This window comes from Durotheca rogersii (genome assembly GCF_024521655.1).
Source record: "Durotheca rogersii strain YMJ 92031201 chromosome Unknown GGS23scaffold_22, whole genome shotgun sequence".
In the NCBI taxonomy this organism is placed as follows: domain Eukaryota; kingdom Fungi; phylum Ascomycota; class Sordariomycetes; order Xylariales; family Xylariaceae; genus Durotheca; species Durotheca rogersii.
Window position 1 is genome coordinate 146,090 of NW_026251253.1, and position 16,140 is coordinate 162,229.

The window sequence follows — 16,140 nt, forward strand, 5'->3', positions numbered from 1 at the left end:
GAATTGTGTAGGCTCGATGGTACTTCTTCGGTGTAATTGTTACCTGTCTTTTGAGAAGGATATAGTATGTACCTAAAATGATGCGCAAAAGACGTAGGTGCCGCCGTTAAGCGTGGTTGGTTGGGAGAAGGTATTTGTTACTTGTGGTGAGGGGTTATCGATATGGAAATCTCCCATTACAGGTGATGTAATAACGGCAAGAAAATGTGGTTCATGGCTATCCAGTACCTAGGTACCTACGGTACGAGCAGTGGTCCAATCGCTAGGTAGGTACCTCTAGTTTAAGGCCAAGCATTCTGCGTTTATTGCTACGTAGTATTTAAAGTACTAGGACTAGACCACGATTAGTTAACGCTATTCTTCGCACATCAACTTCATGTAGAAATACGTCGGGTTGATCATCAGGCGGGGGGGTTTAAAATGGTGTGCGTATTTTGAAGCAGCAATGCGAGGAGGTCAAGGAAAAAAAAGGCTATCGGTATGTATGATTTTCGGGTGGGAAAAGCAAAAGGGCTGCTGTAGAATCTACGTAGACAGCACATACAGCACTATTAAGCTGCGCGAGAAGGATTGAATTCCCCCACAGGTGATGGAATCTGTCAGGTACCTACCTCTTCGTAGTAGAACCTGGGTACCCAAGGTAGGGGGTACGTAGGCATGGCCCTAATAATCGCGTGGGGAGCTTCAATCTGAAACATGAGATCAAGATAGCCACGTCAACGCCGCGCTATCAGAGCAAGAGAGAACAGGAAGTTAACAGTTATGGATATGCGTTTAGAAGGATGATACCAAGACTCCTATCACGTTAACACGTAGGCGCTTACGTGCCCAATCCTTCCCAGACCACAGCACCGGCGCCCGGAAGCCAAGAGATACAACAGCGGGCAGGCGATTAAAGTGGTACCTACCTACCTGTACCTTTGATTGTTCCTACCTAAGGTGCGTAGGTATATTATAGCAAGGTTCCATTCATTTCAGGTGGGAAACGGCCAAGACATTAATCACTGGTTGCATCCAGGGACCATTCTATTTTATTTAGCATTAAAAAAAATTATCTTTCCAACCTGAACAATCCATCTCGAAGCACAGTGAAAGTGGCTTCGAGCCACCTTCACATACCTATTTTTATTCATACAAACCTCTCCAGAATCCCGAGAGGCAGTTCGACTTGCTGCACATGTCCCTTATCTGTTTAGAGCCCTTGGGTTCGTCCTCCTACGGTGCCTCTCGCCTCCACTCATTCCTCATCTGAATTTCCCCATACACCTCTCTCCAGTCCACGCAACCTCTCTTCTTCTTCTGTTTCGGGCATCTCGCCGTCCGTACCTTCTTGGCCGCGCGCCCCGCTCTCTCCCCTACATTCGACGGTTGCGGCCAGACCAGTTTGCGAAGATGATGTCCTTCAAGAGGGCTCTCATTTTTGCCGTATTCTTTCTGACCGCGTTTATCCTCCTCCGACGGTCGCATACTTCTGCCGATCCTGAACCGTTCCCCAAGCCTCCGCCGAAACCTGCCGACTCTGACGATAGCGATGGGCCGTCCCACAATCCATCCACCACATCCTACACTCCTGAAGACGTTCCCGCCGCGAAGAACCAGCATGTCCCTGCGCAGAAGGCAATTCAGGATATGTCTAAGATGTCGCTGTATGACAAATTAGCATATCAATACCCTTACGATGTCGAGACCAAGTTCCCCGCCTACATCTGGCAAACGTGGAAGTGGACGCCTGCGAATGGCGAGTTCGCATTTCGAGACCAGGAGGCGTCATGGTCACAACAGCACCCGGGCTTTGTTCACGAGGTCATCACTGATCAGGTCGCCGTGCACCTCCTCAGGCTACTCTACGCCTCGATTCCCGAGATCCTCGAGGCCTACGACGTCCTACCCCAACCCGTCCTCAAAGCCGACTTCTTCCGATACCTCATCCTGCTCGCTCGCGGTGGAATATACTCCGACATAGACACGTATGCCATCAGAAGCGCCCTGGAGTGGTTGCCAGATTCCGTGCCCAGGGAGAGTGTTGGGCTGGTGGTCGGCATCGAAGCCGATCCGGACCGGCCCGACTGGAAGGATTGGTATAGTAGACGCATCCAATTTTGCCAGTGGACAATTCAGGCGAAGCCAGGTCACCCGATCCTGCGTGACATCGTGTCGCGTATCACCCAGGAAACTTTAAAGAGAAAGCGCGAGGGTCTGTTCGTATCGAAGGAGAAGAGTGTGGTGGAGTTTACTGGTCCGGCCGTCTGGACAGATGTCATATTTGATTACTTCAACGATCAACGTTATTTCGACATGAGGCATAGTCAGGGCAACATCTCGTATTTGAACTTCACCGGTATTGAGAGCCCCAAGAAGGTTGGCGACGTTGTCGTCCTTCCGATCACCAGCTTCTCGCCTGGCGTGCAGCAGATGGGAGCCAAAGACTACGATGATCCTATGGCGTTTGTCAAGCATGATTTTGAAGGTGGGCGTTTTTTGTTATCTCCTCAGGTCTATCCACTTGACTGACCTATGTCAATGCAGGAACATGGAAGCCCGAAAGTGAACGGCATATTGGGGAGACGAACTAAAGGGTTCCTAGATCAGCAATTCCTCCAACTCCCTTCTCAATGGTCGCGTCATGCGCCCCTTGAGGCTAGCCGGCGGCTTACTAGGAATAATCAACCACCCGGTCTGATACATCAGGCTTGCCACTTGCGCACGCAAGGTCTGTACTATCATTCAACTGTTACGAAATTTACGAACTTTCTATTGTGAGACCATGGACTGGTTTCCTGAGACGCGTTCAGTATAGAGATTGCTTTTCGGCGTGAATGAGAAAATCATTGCCATGTTGGTTGAGGCGGAAGCCTTGGGCCCTCGAACCTCTTTACTGTTTTGTACCAATATTCCTTCTCCTGCTGCTCGACTCCTGGGGACGGTGCTTGACACCTGGCACGGACATATGGAAAGGCACCGGAGAGGCAGGACACATGATGCGCAACCAAGAAAAAGCAAGACCTTCGACCTGTCACTGGCTAGGGACGAGGACATCTCGAGGCGTGAGACTACGCGATTTTGCAGTATACACTGGGTGCGGATGGATGCTGGCGTTGGGCGGATATTTGACAGACTACTTTGAGCAGCCTCGTCTGCGAACTTCAATTGTTGCCGAGCCGTCTTGAAATCGACCGTTGCATAGATCAACGTTAACAATCATTTGCCGCAATCTTGGTTGATCATATCAGCCGATCAGATCAACCGATCAACCTACCCAAGAAATAAGGCAAGCCTCCGTCCATTTCCCCCACTTCTCCTCATCCTCTGCGCGGCTGTGACCCCACCCGCCGGCTCCGGAGGGTTATGCTTGCAACGGCGTAACCTAGAAGTTGCACGAATTCGTTAGGCCATGTGGCGGTACCGGCAAGCTGGAGGGCATTATCGATCGTGAATTGCCATGCCGACTTGCTATAAAAACGAGAATCTGTCACTGATCTGGTAGTTTGTCCCTTCAAAAGCTCGTACGGGGCCGTCCGTTTATTTCTTCCTCCCGATCCCTAGTACCTTCTTGCCGAAATCAACCCGAAAAATGAGTCTCTCACTCCTGCGATCGGTGTTCGCGCAAGGTGCTTTACGCAGATGCAGGCCAGGGTATCATCCGCCTTCAAGATGGAATACATACTATAGGCCGGCTCGAGACCTGGGAGCTTCGAGGGGGGCGGGATATCTGATGTGGTATCGGGACATGCAGCAAAGATGCGTCGCTACATACAGAACCGACCTGAGCTATGCTGAGGGACTAAGCGATGTGAGTGCTCTTTCATTTGTCCCAGACAGGCATCAGAAATGCGTATATAGATGTGGGTGCTACGCAGGGGCCTACCACTCTGTTTCGTCTCGTTCAATGACAGTGGTCATTTAAAGATTCCTTAAGCGAGCTCGAGGTCGAGGTCGTTTTCGGTGTATGAGGGTTAGGGTATCGTAGAAAGCCACTGCTATATAGGCATGTACTAATATCCATAAGCCCCCGTATCTCGCCCAGACGGTACCTGAGCACCTTGCCCAGATAGTATCTCAGTATGGTGACCTTCCGGCGGCCATCTTCCGGTCTCCGACAAACGTGGACTCATCTTTATCTTCGTCCCCCTTGCTCGGCAGGATCCTACCGGTGACGACGACGCTGACGTACGAGGCCCTCGACGTGCAATCCAATGGCCTTGCACACGCGCTGAGGTCTCTCGGCGTGAAGAAAGGAGACCGGGTTGCTGTCAGCCTGGGCAACGTCCCCGAGCATGTCGTGCTGGCCTATGCGTTGTTTAAGCTGGGTGCTATTTTGGTCCCGCTCAACCCGACTTTCAATGCCAATCAGCTGGGCTCTGCGTTATCTCGCCTAGCCGTCGAGGTCCTGATCATAGGTGCCGTTACAGACTTGGCTTATAAGCCGTGCCGTGGGCGTGGTAACGTAGATATCCTATCAGCGCTCGCGCCCACTTTAGGTGGTACTAAGATCGAGTCACCCACCGTCCCTACGCTTAGGAATATTGTTGTCGTTGATAACACACCCTCGCACCCCGAAGCCATCTTCCCCGCTCTGGCAGGTCTGCGCGCGTTGACACCGTATACTGCTCTCCTCCCCGTCTCTTCTTCGTTTTCGTCGTCCCACGCTCCGACTCCGGACTCACCGCTCGCTCCGGACGAGGTCATCAACATACAGTTTACGTCCGGCACAACATCGTCCCCCAAAGCCGCGATGCTGAGCCACGAGACGATTCTCAACAATGGGCGTCTGGTCGGGTGGCGCATGGGGCTCGTCGCAGATTCTTCCACCGGCGTTGCCGATCGTATCGTGTGCCCCCCGCCGCTGTTCCATTGCTTCGGCTCTGTGCTCGGACTCATGGCGACTGCAACGACGGGCGCCGCTATCATCTTCCCTAGCCCGGCTTTCTGCCCCGCTGCCGCGCTACGCGCAGCAGCTGAGCATCGCGCGACGGGTCTCCACGGCGTACCAACCATGTTTGCGGCTGAGCTAGATCTCCTTGCGAAACCCGCTTTCGCAGCCAGATTGCCGTATGAAGGCAAGGAGCTGGCACGGCATTTGAAAAAGGGGATTGCGGCGGGCAGCCCTGTGCCGGAACCGCTGATGCATCGGTTGAACGAGAAGCTAGGTTTGAGCGATCTCGTCATCTGCTACGGCATGACCGAGACAGGGCCTGTGAGTTGCATGACGAGCCCCGAAGACAGCGCAAGTCGTCGCGCAAGCACTGTAGGTAAAGTCATGCCACACACACGCGTCAAGGTCGTCGCGCCGGGGGATCGGGGTCGGGTTGTGCCACTTGGCGAGCGCGGCGAGCTAGCAGTGAGCGGGTATCTCGTTATGAAAGGGTACTACGGGCAAGCCGCAACGTCGGACCTTGTCTTCGAAGAGGAACCAACGGGCGAGGAGACTGACGAGAGAAGCGGGAAACGAGGGAGGTGGTGGATGCACAGCGGCGACGAGGCGGTCATGGATGCTGATGGATTCGTCAAGATCACAGGGCGCATCAAAGACCTGATCATCCGGGGCGGTGAGAACATAAACCCGTTTGAGGTCGAGACTGCGCTCATGAAGCACGAGCTCGTACGCGAGGCGAGCGTCGTCGGCGTCCCAGATGAGCGGTACGGGGAGGAGGTCAGCGCGTTCGTCACAGTACACGGCGGCGTAGAGACAGTAGACACCAATGACGACAAGGAAGGTACCGGAGGGGGACGAAGGGCGGAGGGAATCGAGCAGGACTGGGTTCTGTCGAAGGAAGAGCTTAGGGAATGGGTCCGACGTCACCTCTCAAATCATCTCGTTCCTAAGCACGTCTTCTGGGTCGACGAGCTTCCCAAGACAGCAAGCGGGAAGATCCAAAAGTTCAAATTGAGAGATATGGCTAAAGAACTTGCCGCCTTTGTGGCCCGGTAGGATGCCGTGAATGATATATACGGACAGAGGTGACCTACGGGTTGCTCCTATGCGAGAGGGTTGTTCGTCCACAAGTATGGTGGTTCGGTTATGTCCAGCTAGCTGGTTGCCAGCGGGCGGCTGCGTTAGAGTTAGGTACAAAGAGGACAGAGGGCAGGATAGTGAGGGGGAGGAATTGGCGCGAATGAAACATATCATAGTTGGTTAAGCGGACGACGAGAAGATGCCGATCCCCCGAAGATATGGTTGGTCGTACTAAACGGGCCAATCGGTTTCATGATGCTGGTGATCACCACGGGTTCCTTTCTTGGGGTACACCCCGACCCGCGTACAGCACGAACAAGGTCACGGCCATCAGTGGTTATGTGTGTCACGCCCTAGATATACGAGAGTCGAGACAACCAAAGGAGTACTCGGCTATATATTCACACAAAACAAAAAACCTGCAGGTTCGCTCTGGCGGTGACGGCTGAGAATTCGCCTATTACCTACCATTCGAGGTGACCGTAATCGCGCGGGAGTTCGTCGCTGGGCATGCATTTCAACGTTACATTGAGTGATCGTTGCAGGGATCTCAGAGCCGTGTCCCAGTCTTCGGCTCTGTCCCGGCTGGGCTTCCTTGGCCTAGGTTTTCCCCCTTCTTCATTCCCTTGTAGCATACATAACACCGATTGTAAATGTTCAGGAGCGGAATAATATTCAAGATTGAAGTAGGATGATGGGTATCTGATCGACACTCGAAACGGGTAGGTTAGTTACAATGCAAAACGTGGTCTCCCGGGCGCCTTTAAGCAAATGGTATCCCCAAAACCTCCTCCTCATGACACTCGCGCACAATCAAGATCCCAACAGATCCTTGCAACCGCAGCTGCAATAAACCAAAGGCGAAAACGGCGATAGGACCACCCTAGGTCATGAAAACAAAATGGTATAAAGGCCCGCTTGGATACACCAGAAACACCTCCGATCCCCCAGCGTCATGCGGGTCGTTCCCATTCGGACAATTGCTTCCGTCGACGGTTCAAAGGTTGTCCCCCCGCCCTCTCTTCCTCCATCTTCTCAAGTCGTGATATCGTAGTACGACGTCCCTGTCTCGCTCAACCAGGCTTTTGTCCCTTACTGCCCGTAATTCCAGCTACTTGGCCTCGTGCTTTTGACCTAGGTAACTAAACCAAACCTCATAACTCGTGCTGGTCGAGGCGAGTTGCTCTCGCGTAAGCCTTGTTTTTGGTGGCCCCTTCCTCTCCATGTCGGCGCTGTCATTTTAGCAGCGCTATTCGTCCGAGAGCACACTTGGTTCTCACGGAGGACGAAGAACTCGATAACAACCATATGGCGAAGCTGATAAGAGCAGGCATTGCGTGATCGCGATCGAAATCCCCCCTACCGTCCGAGGAACCTCATCTGTCCGTCCGCCTTTCTCATGCACCAGAGTCTCCGCCCTTTAATCCCTCACAACCAAATAGTCGGGTTAGGCTTGTCAGGCACGAGCGAATTTGGCTACGGGATCTGAGAATTCGCAGCGTTACTGATCACCTCCATAAGCGATGTCGAGCGTGCCGATCCGTGCATTGGCAAGGCCACGTCCTTCCTCGGAAACAGATTTGATAACACGTCGCGGGCATTGACGTAGACGGATGCCTGTCTCACAAGTATAGGGACACTGCGCCGGATGTAGAGGGCGGCGGCGAAAGGCAGGATGGTGAAGAGGAGGCAGAAGATGGACCAGAAGACCACCTTCTCCATCGGCGTGTAGACATATACACCGTAGGTAACCTCGATGCGATATTTCTTGAGGCGCGCCCAGCGGGCGAGAGCATCAAGAGAAGACGGTGACGACGTTGTCTTGGTGGTCGACGACATGGTTTTAACCGTCCACGGCATCGGAAGGGAGGGGTGTGTAGGCTAGTCAAGTCAACATAAGACAGGTAACAACGCCAATGACGGTGGCACCGGGAGCCCAAGGCCAGACCCAGAGCTCGAGGTAGATACCCCAAAGGGAATAATGACCAGAGTAAGAACAGCAGAAAATGCGAGTGTGAATAGCTATATTTATATAAATACAAAAGGGGGCTAGGGAATAAGCAATGACAAGACGTTCGGCAATGGCTGCTTTCCCGGGCCTTGGCACATAAGTATCAATATAAACAGATACTCCCTGCCCCGGCCTCTCCCTATGGTCAGACACAAGACCAGGTATGTCAGCAGAAATGTGGTTAGGCAAAGAAGACTGGGAGCGACAGGGGGGGATTCCCGGCGGACAGCGAGGGCCGGAAGGCTCGGGGGTGCGTCGGCTGCCGAATGCGGTAAAACGGATTCTCGCCCGTAGGATTTGCGGGTTCTCATGTGAGCTGTGGTGACATATACTCGCATGGTGTAATACTAATGCCGATGACAAAAGCAGAAGAAAAAGCCGTGTAGAATAAAGCACTCGGGTAGAGGGAGGCGGCGCGAGCTGGGGAGCGTAAGGATCGCAGCGAGAGACCTGGAGGAGTTCCGCATGCGCCACCTACCTACGTTCCTCCTACAAGCCTATTATCTACCCCGTTAGCAGACATTAGGTACCCAGGTATACTGTACGCGCCCTCAACCGAGACGACTCTCTCGCCAGTCTGCCTATTCGGATTTATCGGATAGAGGCTCTTGTTAGGTAACTACTCTCTGTCCCGTGATCGTTTCCTGAATCTTCTTTCTCTCCCTCTCTCTCATGCTCTCAACCCCCCCCCCCCCCCCGCGTCTGCTTTCGCTGGGAATTGCCCAGGAGAGAACGAGAGAAGAAGTTGGGTTGCATACATACCCCAGGCGTAGGGTCATAAGAGTCGTGCTGGTGGGAACTCCCAGCCATGTCTTACTTCCATATTACCTATTCATACAAGTGTTGTTATGATCGTGGCCATCCACAGGCGCGTGGGCCAACCAGCGGCTCCCGTTCCCGCTTATCACAGAGGGTTCGGGCATGGGACGAGTAGATCGCTGAAAAGCTTGCCCGGATTGGATAAGCAGCTAGAATTCGGTGGAAGATGTACCCTCGGTTAGCGGGCGGCTGCGCTGTCTTTACATTACCATACCGTAACCTACACCCACGGACTGGATGAATCAGCACCTGTGTCTGCATCCTACCTTGGGTGCCTATAACCTGTAAGCCATAGGCATCGTAGGTGGGTTGACTCGCCCCCATCTTAGCATCTCTTACCTACCTAATTCATCAACTCTCTGGGCGGGGGGCTCGGCTTGGCCAGGATCGTCGGCGCAGGGATGGCCGCTCGCTTCATACCGTCCCATCGCTTCGGTTGCTATAGGCGCATACCGAGGGGTACCTTACCTACCTAGGTCGGCCCATGTTCACGCTAGAGCCAACGGGACGGTCGGAATTCGGGGAGGCTCTTCGCCCAGAGGGATCGATGAAATTAGCTAGGTACGCACACACCCGACAAATGCCGTACGCATATCTCCCGCCTAGATTTCTTCTGGGCATCTAGTTTTATCCCCAACCATCTACACATATGTCGTCATCCAGATTTTCCCTCTCGCTTACCTATACGGTTCGACGCCCTCCGGTGCACCCAACTGGCACGGAGGCGATGTCGTGTGTTAAGCGCTGTCGCGCGTGGAGGGTATCAAGGGATGGGGAATCGTTACATCAACCATGCTGTCGGCCTTACCACGCACCGAGGTAGCGCAGACATGGTTAATCACCTCGGGTTTCGGACATATCGGACAGTGGCTTATCGATCATAACACCAACCTTCGGTCCACAACTGCCACCTCGAGCCAAACCCGTAACGGAATACACGGAACCCGGGGCGCGTCGGCAGAAGGAGGACGAAATTTTTCGAACAGGACTGTAGTTTGCGGCTAACCCGGTCTTCGATAAAATACCCACCTAGTGCGGGAAATAGGTAGGTATCTATTCGCTAAAGGTGAATGTCGAACACCGGCGCGCATACCCCCCCTGGTGTATGTGCTCGTGTCTCATGCACGAGGTGCAGGTCTTGTTATTGGCATACGTACTGCCTAACATGGTACACCATGCTTATGTACCTCCTATATGGCGTTATTGGACTGCGCTGGATCACCTAACCTAAGGTACCCAGGTTAGGAGGTACCTATCTATTGATTTCGCCCACAGACTTCCTACAGACCTAACGTTAGGTACATACCTCCTATCTTCGAGTAATAAAAAGGTCCTTGCTTAGATGTACCTACTTCTAACCTTGACTCGCATCAAAGGAGTGACAATCTCAAATCGGGCGTACAAGTCAGCATAAGCCAGCAGGTAATCGATGTGAGGTATGTGAGGCTACATAGGTAGGTAAGTACCTAGGTACCTAAATCTAGGGCTTCTGTGTCAGGCCGTTCCCGGATTTACCGTGTACAAGTACCCTACCAGCCAGTCCACAGCATAGGTAGTCACCATAGCCTATGCGAGTTTATGATCCAAACGAGTCTGAATGCGCTTAGGGTCACTGGACATCGATTCTATAGGAAGAGCTTCCCACACACGCCTAGACACCGCGGCTTAATTTGGAATAAATAACACCACCGACTCGACAAGACAAGAAGTACTGTGAATGCGAGACTAGCACTAAGGGGATATATCATCCGAGTATCGAGGGCGCGACTTATCGTCCGCATCGTCCGTGAATAACCATCTGTCAAATATCTGCCTCCGGTCCCGCAACACTCCGCCTCAACGTTCCTCGCAAGCTCTGCCCGAACTTCATCGGACTTGGCAGACACGCCCAGGAACAGCCCTGTCGTAAAAAAGGCACCGCCCTCTCTTCGCTCGGAATCGTGTGCGGGCTGTCTATGTCAAACCTCACAAGCGAGTCTATCTTCGAGATCTCCCACCATTCAATCCATTCGACCGTTGGTACCATCACCCGTCGCTTACACACGGAGCAGGGCATGTCGCCGTAGTTGGCATTTTCCTCGCGCTGCAACGCAATTTGGTTGAGAACCTTTGCCAAGTGTGGAGGTGAGTTCGGAGGCGTGTAAAATGCCACGTCATCGAAAAGTGTGGTCCTTGAACAAGACTGGAGGGAAAGCTCGAACAACGACAGCACGCGACTGTTGTTGCTACTGGGAGCGGCAGGATTGCGCGTCGAGTGCGAGAGTGTCGGCAGTAGAGATAGATCCTCGGTTTGCACGCTGAGGCCCGAACTCGACGAGGGGAGCCGGAACTTGGAGACGACGACTCCTCGGCCATCCTTAAACTGAACTCGCGATCGTGCAAGCGCAGAAACACTCCATCCGTGGATAGCGTTTGTTTTGCTAGGGGTCGAGCGTTCGGCTCCGTCTTCAATTCCGCCCTGTTTGTCGAGCCAAAATAGCACGGTCGAGCCGTCGATTTGCGGTACCTCCGCGAGGAGCAGGGAATCTTGGCGAGTCGGATCCCGAGGCTGATCATCAAGTTCGACCTTAGGCTGGTGATCAGGAACATAAAAAGGGTTAGGATGTATATTCAAAGTGTGAAGCCTGCACGGGAATCTCATCAAGCCCAACAACTCCCCGGGCAAATACCGCAGGCGTGTAAGAGACACATTCAGTGTTTCGAGGTTGCGCAAATTTCCAATGCTAGGCGGAAGCTCAGTAATCTGTGTGTTTCGAAGACTAAGAACAGTTAGATATTCCAGGTTAAAGAGAGCTCCTGGGGCACGAAGGAGTGGATTTTTTGCCAGGTAAATTTGCAGACGGGGTTCTTCTTGTTGAAATGGAACATCTTCGGCCACCACAGGGATATAGGCGAATTCGGAAAGTTGGGATATAGTGCCATTGGGAATATGTTCGATATTACAGGAGCTACCGTTGATCAGCACGTATACTCAATACGGCCGGGAGGAGGGGGTGGGCGAGTTTCGCGTCTCGGTCCCGATCTACGAGGAGTGCGACTTACGACAGATCGATGGCCGGGTTCCCCTGATCAATGGCGGTTTGGATTGCTTTTCGAATGGCCGATTCGCGAGGGGAGACGGGCGCCATAGGACGAGCATGTCTCAATTGAGGGAGCCTAGATTCCGCAGGCGCCTCAATCTGCATGGCCTCTTCTTCCTCTTCCACCTCCATAGAACTGTCGCTTCCCATCCATACTCCACTATCAAATTGACGCTCGAAGGTTCTCTTCTTCGTCTTCGGTTGGGGTCGTATAGGTTCGGAGAACGATGAATCGGAAGACTCGAGATGTTGCTGGAACCAAGAACCCACGTAACGCCTTTTTCTACGTTTTCCCTGGGTGTAATTGTCTACGTGTGGGTCGTCGTCACTGGAGAATACGGCCGGGTCACTTGAGTTGTTGAAGGATGGTGGCACAGATACTCGATCGCGTGCGCGTTTCCGCGTATTGGTGAAAGTTTGTGTCTCGGAATCCCACGAGACAGTGGGGAGCTTGGGGAGAGTTGGTTCTTCGGCCATACTTGGAATAGGACATCTCAAACCCTATGGAGGGAGGGTTAGACTTGATACCCGCGATGAACGGAAGATGGCTGGTTCGTCTCGGGGAGAATCCCACGGGGAAGTAATAAACAGTGGTCAGGAGAAAGAGTAGCTGCAAGCACGGGTCAAGCCTGCGATGTAGGTTCACGCGTTCGCGTGAACCCCCACTTTCCTTGACGGGCACGCGAGCGCGCGTTGGGTGAATTCGCGAACCCGATTGGTCCCGACCCGACGGAGATTTCTTCGTTCAACCCCTGTCCTAGGTACTCTTGGTACTTACCTACGCATGTATTCAAGCGACTGGGTTAGGCACCTAAGGGTGGATTTGTGTAGGTAGGTACCTCGAGGTCGGTGCAATGTCTCGACTCGCGAGCTCTATCGAATCTAGGCTGCTTTTAAATCCTAGTGTAGGAACGTTGAGCCTCACATGCGCGTCTGTTAGGTAGACCTCCTCACGGACAGTCCACACACCCTGAGATCAGACAGATTTCGACCCGATCCGGTTTTCGCTAGAGGTAGTTATCGAATCGAATTTGGCATAGCCCATTAGCAAGTCCTAAGCTTGTCCCGTCTGCAACTCGATGCCGTAGCTAAGGTCTTAAGCTATCACACGTCTGCGTAGTCGGATGCGGCTGGGTCCTGATAACGTGGTCGTCGAGGCGGGCGACGGTTGCGTCGCATATAAGTCTCAATCCCAGTCGTCGTCGTCGTCGTCATCCCGAACGTTTACACGTCCTAAATTCCCGCTCTTAATTCCTCTAGCTTCGTGTGATTCCTTGGCATCCTCGGCGTCTCTCTTCCTCTTGACCACTCTCATATCCTTGTCGCTAACTGCCCCCGCCTCGACTAGCAAGTTGTCAATCTCCATCATGCCCATTCGTACACCACCCACGGTGGCAAGGGTTACTATTTGCTTAACAATATCGCTGTTCTTATACACGAGAATAGTAGGGCAGTTGCGGTCCGGGTAATTCTCGATCGCCTTGTCTGCTCTGATTTCGCAGAATTTTATGTCGCCGTATTCTTTCGCCGCTTGCCGCCAAAGCTCCGATAGAACTCTCGACTCGACATTTGTCCCAACGGAGGAGGTGAGATTAACGAAGACAGGGCCATTCCGAGAAGCCTCCGTGACTTCCCGCGAATATTCCGGCTTCGATATCGGGTAGACTGTGCCATGTACGGATTTCTTGCTCAAGTTGTTCAGTTCTTGCATCCGCTTCTGTCGATATCGTTCCAGTAAGGCTTCATCTTCGTCGTCTTCAAGAGCGTCAAGTTCGTCAAGTTCTTTTCCTTCTAGCCTGTTCTCGTGTGCTAGACGACGGCCCTCGAGAATAGCTTCTTCGATCATAGGTGTGGGGGAAGGTGGCTTTTCGGGGATGATACCATGTTTACGTAGTATGTCATTCCTATCGTCACTGTTAGATTTGCCCAGTCTATGAATTCGTTAAGATGAAGCGGTTGTCTGTACCATTCTGTGTCGGCGTTAGGGTCGTCGATGGGGACAGCTATTCTCTGGTCCGAGGGTGCAGCCATTTTGCCCAACTCAGGCTTGAATACAAAAGGGGGAAGAAAGAGAGAGAGATGCAGGACGATGCCTCAACCTAGGTAATGTTGACAGCTCCAAGATGAAACTTCATGATAACCTTTGACCCAGCGCCTTGTGTGTGGTGTGGGCGGGGACGTTATGTAATTAGCCCCTCCAAAGAACGGGCGCCTAATAACCAGGCCGCTGTCTAGCAGCCGGCCCGGGCTAGGTACCAGCTCTAGTCAGGCAGCTTCTGGCTTATCCATAGTTATTAGATAATCCCCAGCCCTTGTCTGGGCCGTCCCCCAATGAGGTACCTATGAGAACGGGGGGTAACACGCTGTGGACCGAAGGAAAGCCCTAGCCCTCTTCGACGCTAGGCCTGATTGGGCGATTCTATCAGAGAACTTAGCTAATCTCGGCTCTCGCCCACTGGAGCCAATGTCTCGCAGCAAAATCCGCCTCGCCCGAATTTTGCAAAACGAACTTTTAACCTCAATTGATGCGCACGACCTCTTCCCCTCAATCCTCAACCCAACCATCATCAATCGCAAGCACAGAATCTGTCCTCGCCAGTATCCCCAGATTTCCAGCAGTCAATATTACGCTTGCGAACTTGTTGGTATTGGTGTTTCCAGCCTCAATCAGACAAGATGGTGAGTCCGATGAGTTCTGTTTTTATCTGACGACCTCCAAACAACCGAGAAGCCATACAACTGCTATTGCATCCACTTCGTCGCTTTATCAACCCTCGAAGCCCCGACTAGCACTACCCATGATCACTTAACGGAAGCGTCGCCACGGCCGCCTGCAGCATGCGAGATGGGTATCTCTATAGGCATCGATGTGGCTTGATGAAGCATAGTGGACGACTATTGCTCGGGCTCTCTCGCGCCTCTAATTAGTGCTGTTATGCTGACAGGTTTTTCTCCTGCTAGGTTCTCGCCGTTGATCTCCTTAACCCTAGTCCAGCCGCCGAGGCTAAGAAGCACAAGCTCAAGGTACGCCGTCGCAGAAATTTCATACTCTTGAAAACCTATCGCCCCGACACTGACGGCTTCCACTAGACCTTGGTGCCGAGCCCCCGGTCCTTTTTTATGGACGTCAAATGCCCCGGCTGCTTCACCATCACCACCGTGTTCTCGCATGCCCAGACCGTCGTCATCTGCCAGGGCTGCACTACTGTCCTGTGTCAACCTACCGGTGGAAAGGCTCGATTAACGGAGGGGTGCTCTTTCCGAAGAAAGTAGATGTCGTCATCTCTTCGTTTCTTCATTCTTGGGTCTTAGGTCACGACTTCACGGTGTAGCTCGGATATCTGCAAGGCACTCTCTCGACGGCATGGGCGCATGAAAAGTGGGCATCTCGTCTCTCCCGAACATACACAAATTCCTCTACGAACACCTACGTCATTGCAGATAGACGACGGATACCAAAAAGACTCTTAGTACAAAAGGGGCGTTTGGGGTCCTGATATCTTGCATCATCCATTTTCTGCGCTTTTTCCCTTGCTTCGTTTTCTTGCCTTGTGTAAGACGGTGTCATCACTCGTCAGGAATGGTAGTTGCTGCGTGGGTGGTTAGCTGGAAATGGCTTTCCACATGAGCATTATCTGGGGTCTACTCCGCAAAGAGTGAATCTCCGGGTGCGAGGACGTGGAACGTCGATTGAGGATCGCTACATACCCAATTGCGGTGGTCATAATTTTCACTGCATTAAGGCGAATCAGAGTTCCATGAGTACTATTTATTTTATCAAATTGTGAACTGTGACATGCCTTCCCAACGGGGGTCTCTGTATCATTTAAGTATTGTAGGAGTGTCGTATTTCCGCCTGATGGCGCGTTCATAAAAATGCAATGAGTAGTCAGGATCATAGATCGAAGGGCCATTCAAGAAAGTAATGGTCTAAGCTCCAGGTTTTGTCTCCAATTTCCGTATTAGCTAGGCAGTCTATTGGTTGTGTCATGAAGTCTTCGTAACCCAATTCTACCCGTTGTTGAAGAGGCTAATATCAGGCTAGTTCTAATAAAGCAGACGTGAATTTAGAACGCGGCTTGTAGGGAGTAACGAACGGAATCATTATTTAGCCTGTTAATGTCACGAAATAGGAGTTGAGTGTAAGAGGGATTGTGAGTTAAAATTCAGTGTTGATTCTTACTCGGGAACCTTGCTTCGAATGGTCCCGTTAAGTTATCTATATGTCAACATGCCCTTGGAGCGTCTACTTAATACATATTCAGCTCTGCAGATTG

General features: G+C 52.4%; 5 protein-coding genes across 5 annotated transcripts; 2 read left to right on the top strand and 3 right to left on the bottom strand.

The window, feature by feature from the left end:
• Window positions 1–1,392: 1,392 nt before the first annotated feature.
• Window positions 1,393–5,929, top strand: GGS23DRAFT_599169 (uncharacterized protein; the record flags this gene model as incomplete). Its single annotated transcript, XM_051518886.1, has 5 exons — window positions 1,393–2,467; window positions 2,527–2,544; window positions 3,907–3,944; window positions 4,007–5,194; window positions 5,279–5,929. The coding sequence occupies 5 exons, from the start codon at window positions 1,393–1,395 to the stop codon at window positions 5,927–5,929; spliced, it is 2,970 nt and encodes a 989-aa protein (XP_051369358.1).
• Window positions 5,930–7,429: 1,500 nt separating this feature from the next.
• On the bottom strand, window positions 7,430–7,792 carry GGS23DRAFT_599170 (uncharacterized protein; the record flags this gene model as incomplete). The annotated part of the gene is made up of 1 exon (XM_051518887.1): window positions 7,430–7,792. One exon carries the CDS (start codon window positions 7,790–7,792, stop codon window positions 7,430–7,432), a length of 363 nt encoding a protein of 120 aa, XP_051369359.1.
• A 2,445-nt stretch (window positions 7,793–10,237) lies between these two features.
• Window positions 10,238–12,340, bottom strand: GGS23DRAFT_613513 (uncharacterized protein; the record flags this gene model as incomplete). The annotated part of the gene is made up of 2 exons (XM_051520571.1): window positions 10,238–11,731; window positions 11,826–12,340. 2 exons carry the CDS (start codon window positions 12,338–12,340, stop codon window positions 10,585–10,587), a joined length of 1,662 nt encoding a protein of 553 aa, XP_051369360.1. The 3' UTR covers window positions 10,238–10,584.
• Window positions 12,341–12,833: 493 nt separating this feature from the next.
• On the bottom strand, window positions 12,834–14,185 carry GGS23DRAFT_218677 (thioredoxin-like protein). Its single transcript, XM_051511956.1, has 2 exons — window positions 13,830–14,185; window positions 12,834–13,767 (listed from the first exon to the last, which is right to left on the bottom strand). The coding sequence occupies exons 1-2, from the start codon at window positions 13,892–13,894 to the stop codon at window positions 13,050–13,052; spliced, it is 783 nt and encodes a 260-aa protein (XP_051369361.1). The 5' UTR covers window positions 13,895–14,185; the 3' UTR covers window positions 12,834–13,049.
• A 35-nt stretch (window positions 14,186–14,220) lies between these two features.
• GGS23DRAFT_579679 (ribosomal protein S27-domain-containing protein) lies at window positions 14,221–15,843 on the top strand. The gene is made up of 3 exons (XM_051517080.1): window positions 14,221–14,542; window positions 14,825–14,887; window positions 14,954–15,843. The coding sequence occupies exons 1-3, from the start codon at window positions 14,540–14,542 to the stop codon at window positions 15,134–15,136; spliced, it is 249 nt and encodes an 82-aa protein (XP_051369362.1). The 5' UTR covers window positions 14,221–14,539; the 3' UTR covers window positions 15,137–15,843.
• Window positions 15,844–16,140: the final 297 nt, after the last annotated feature.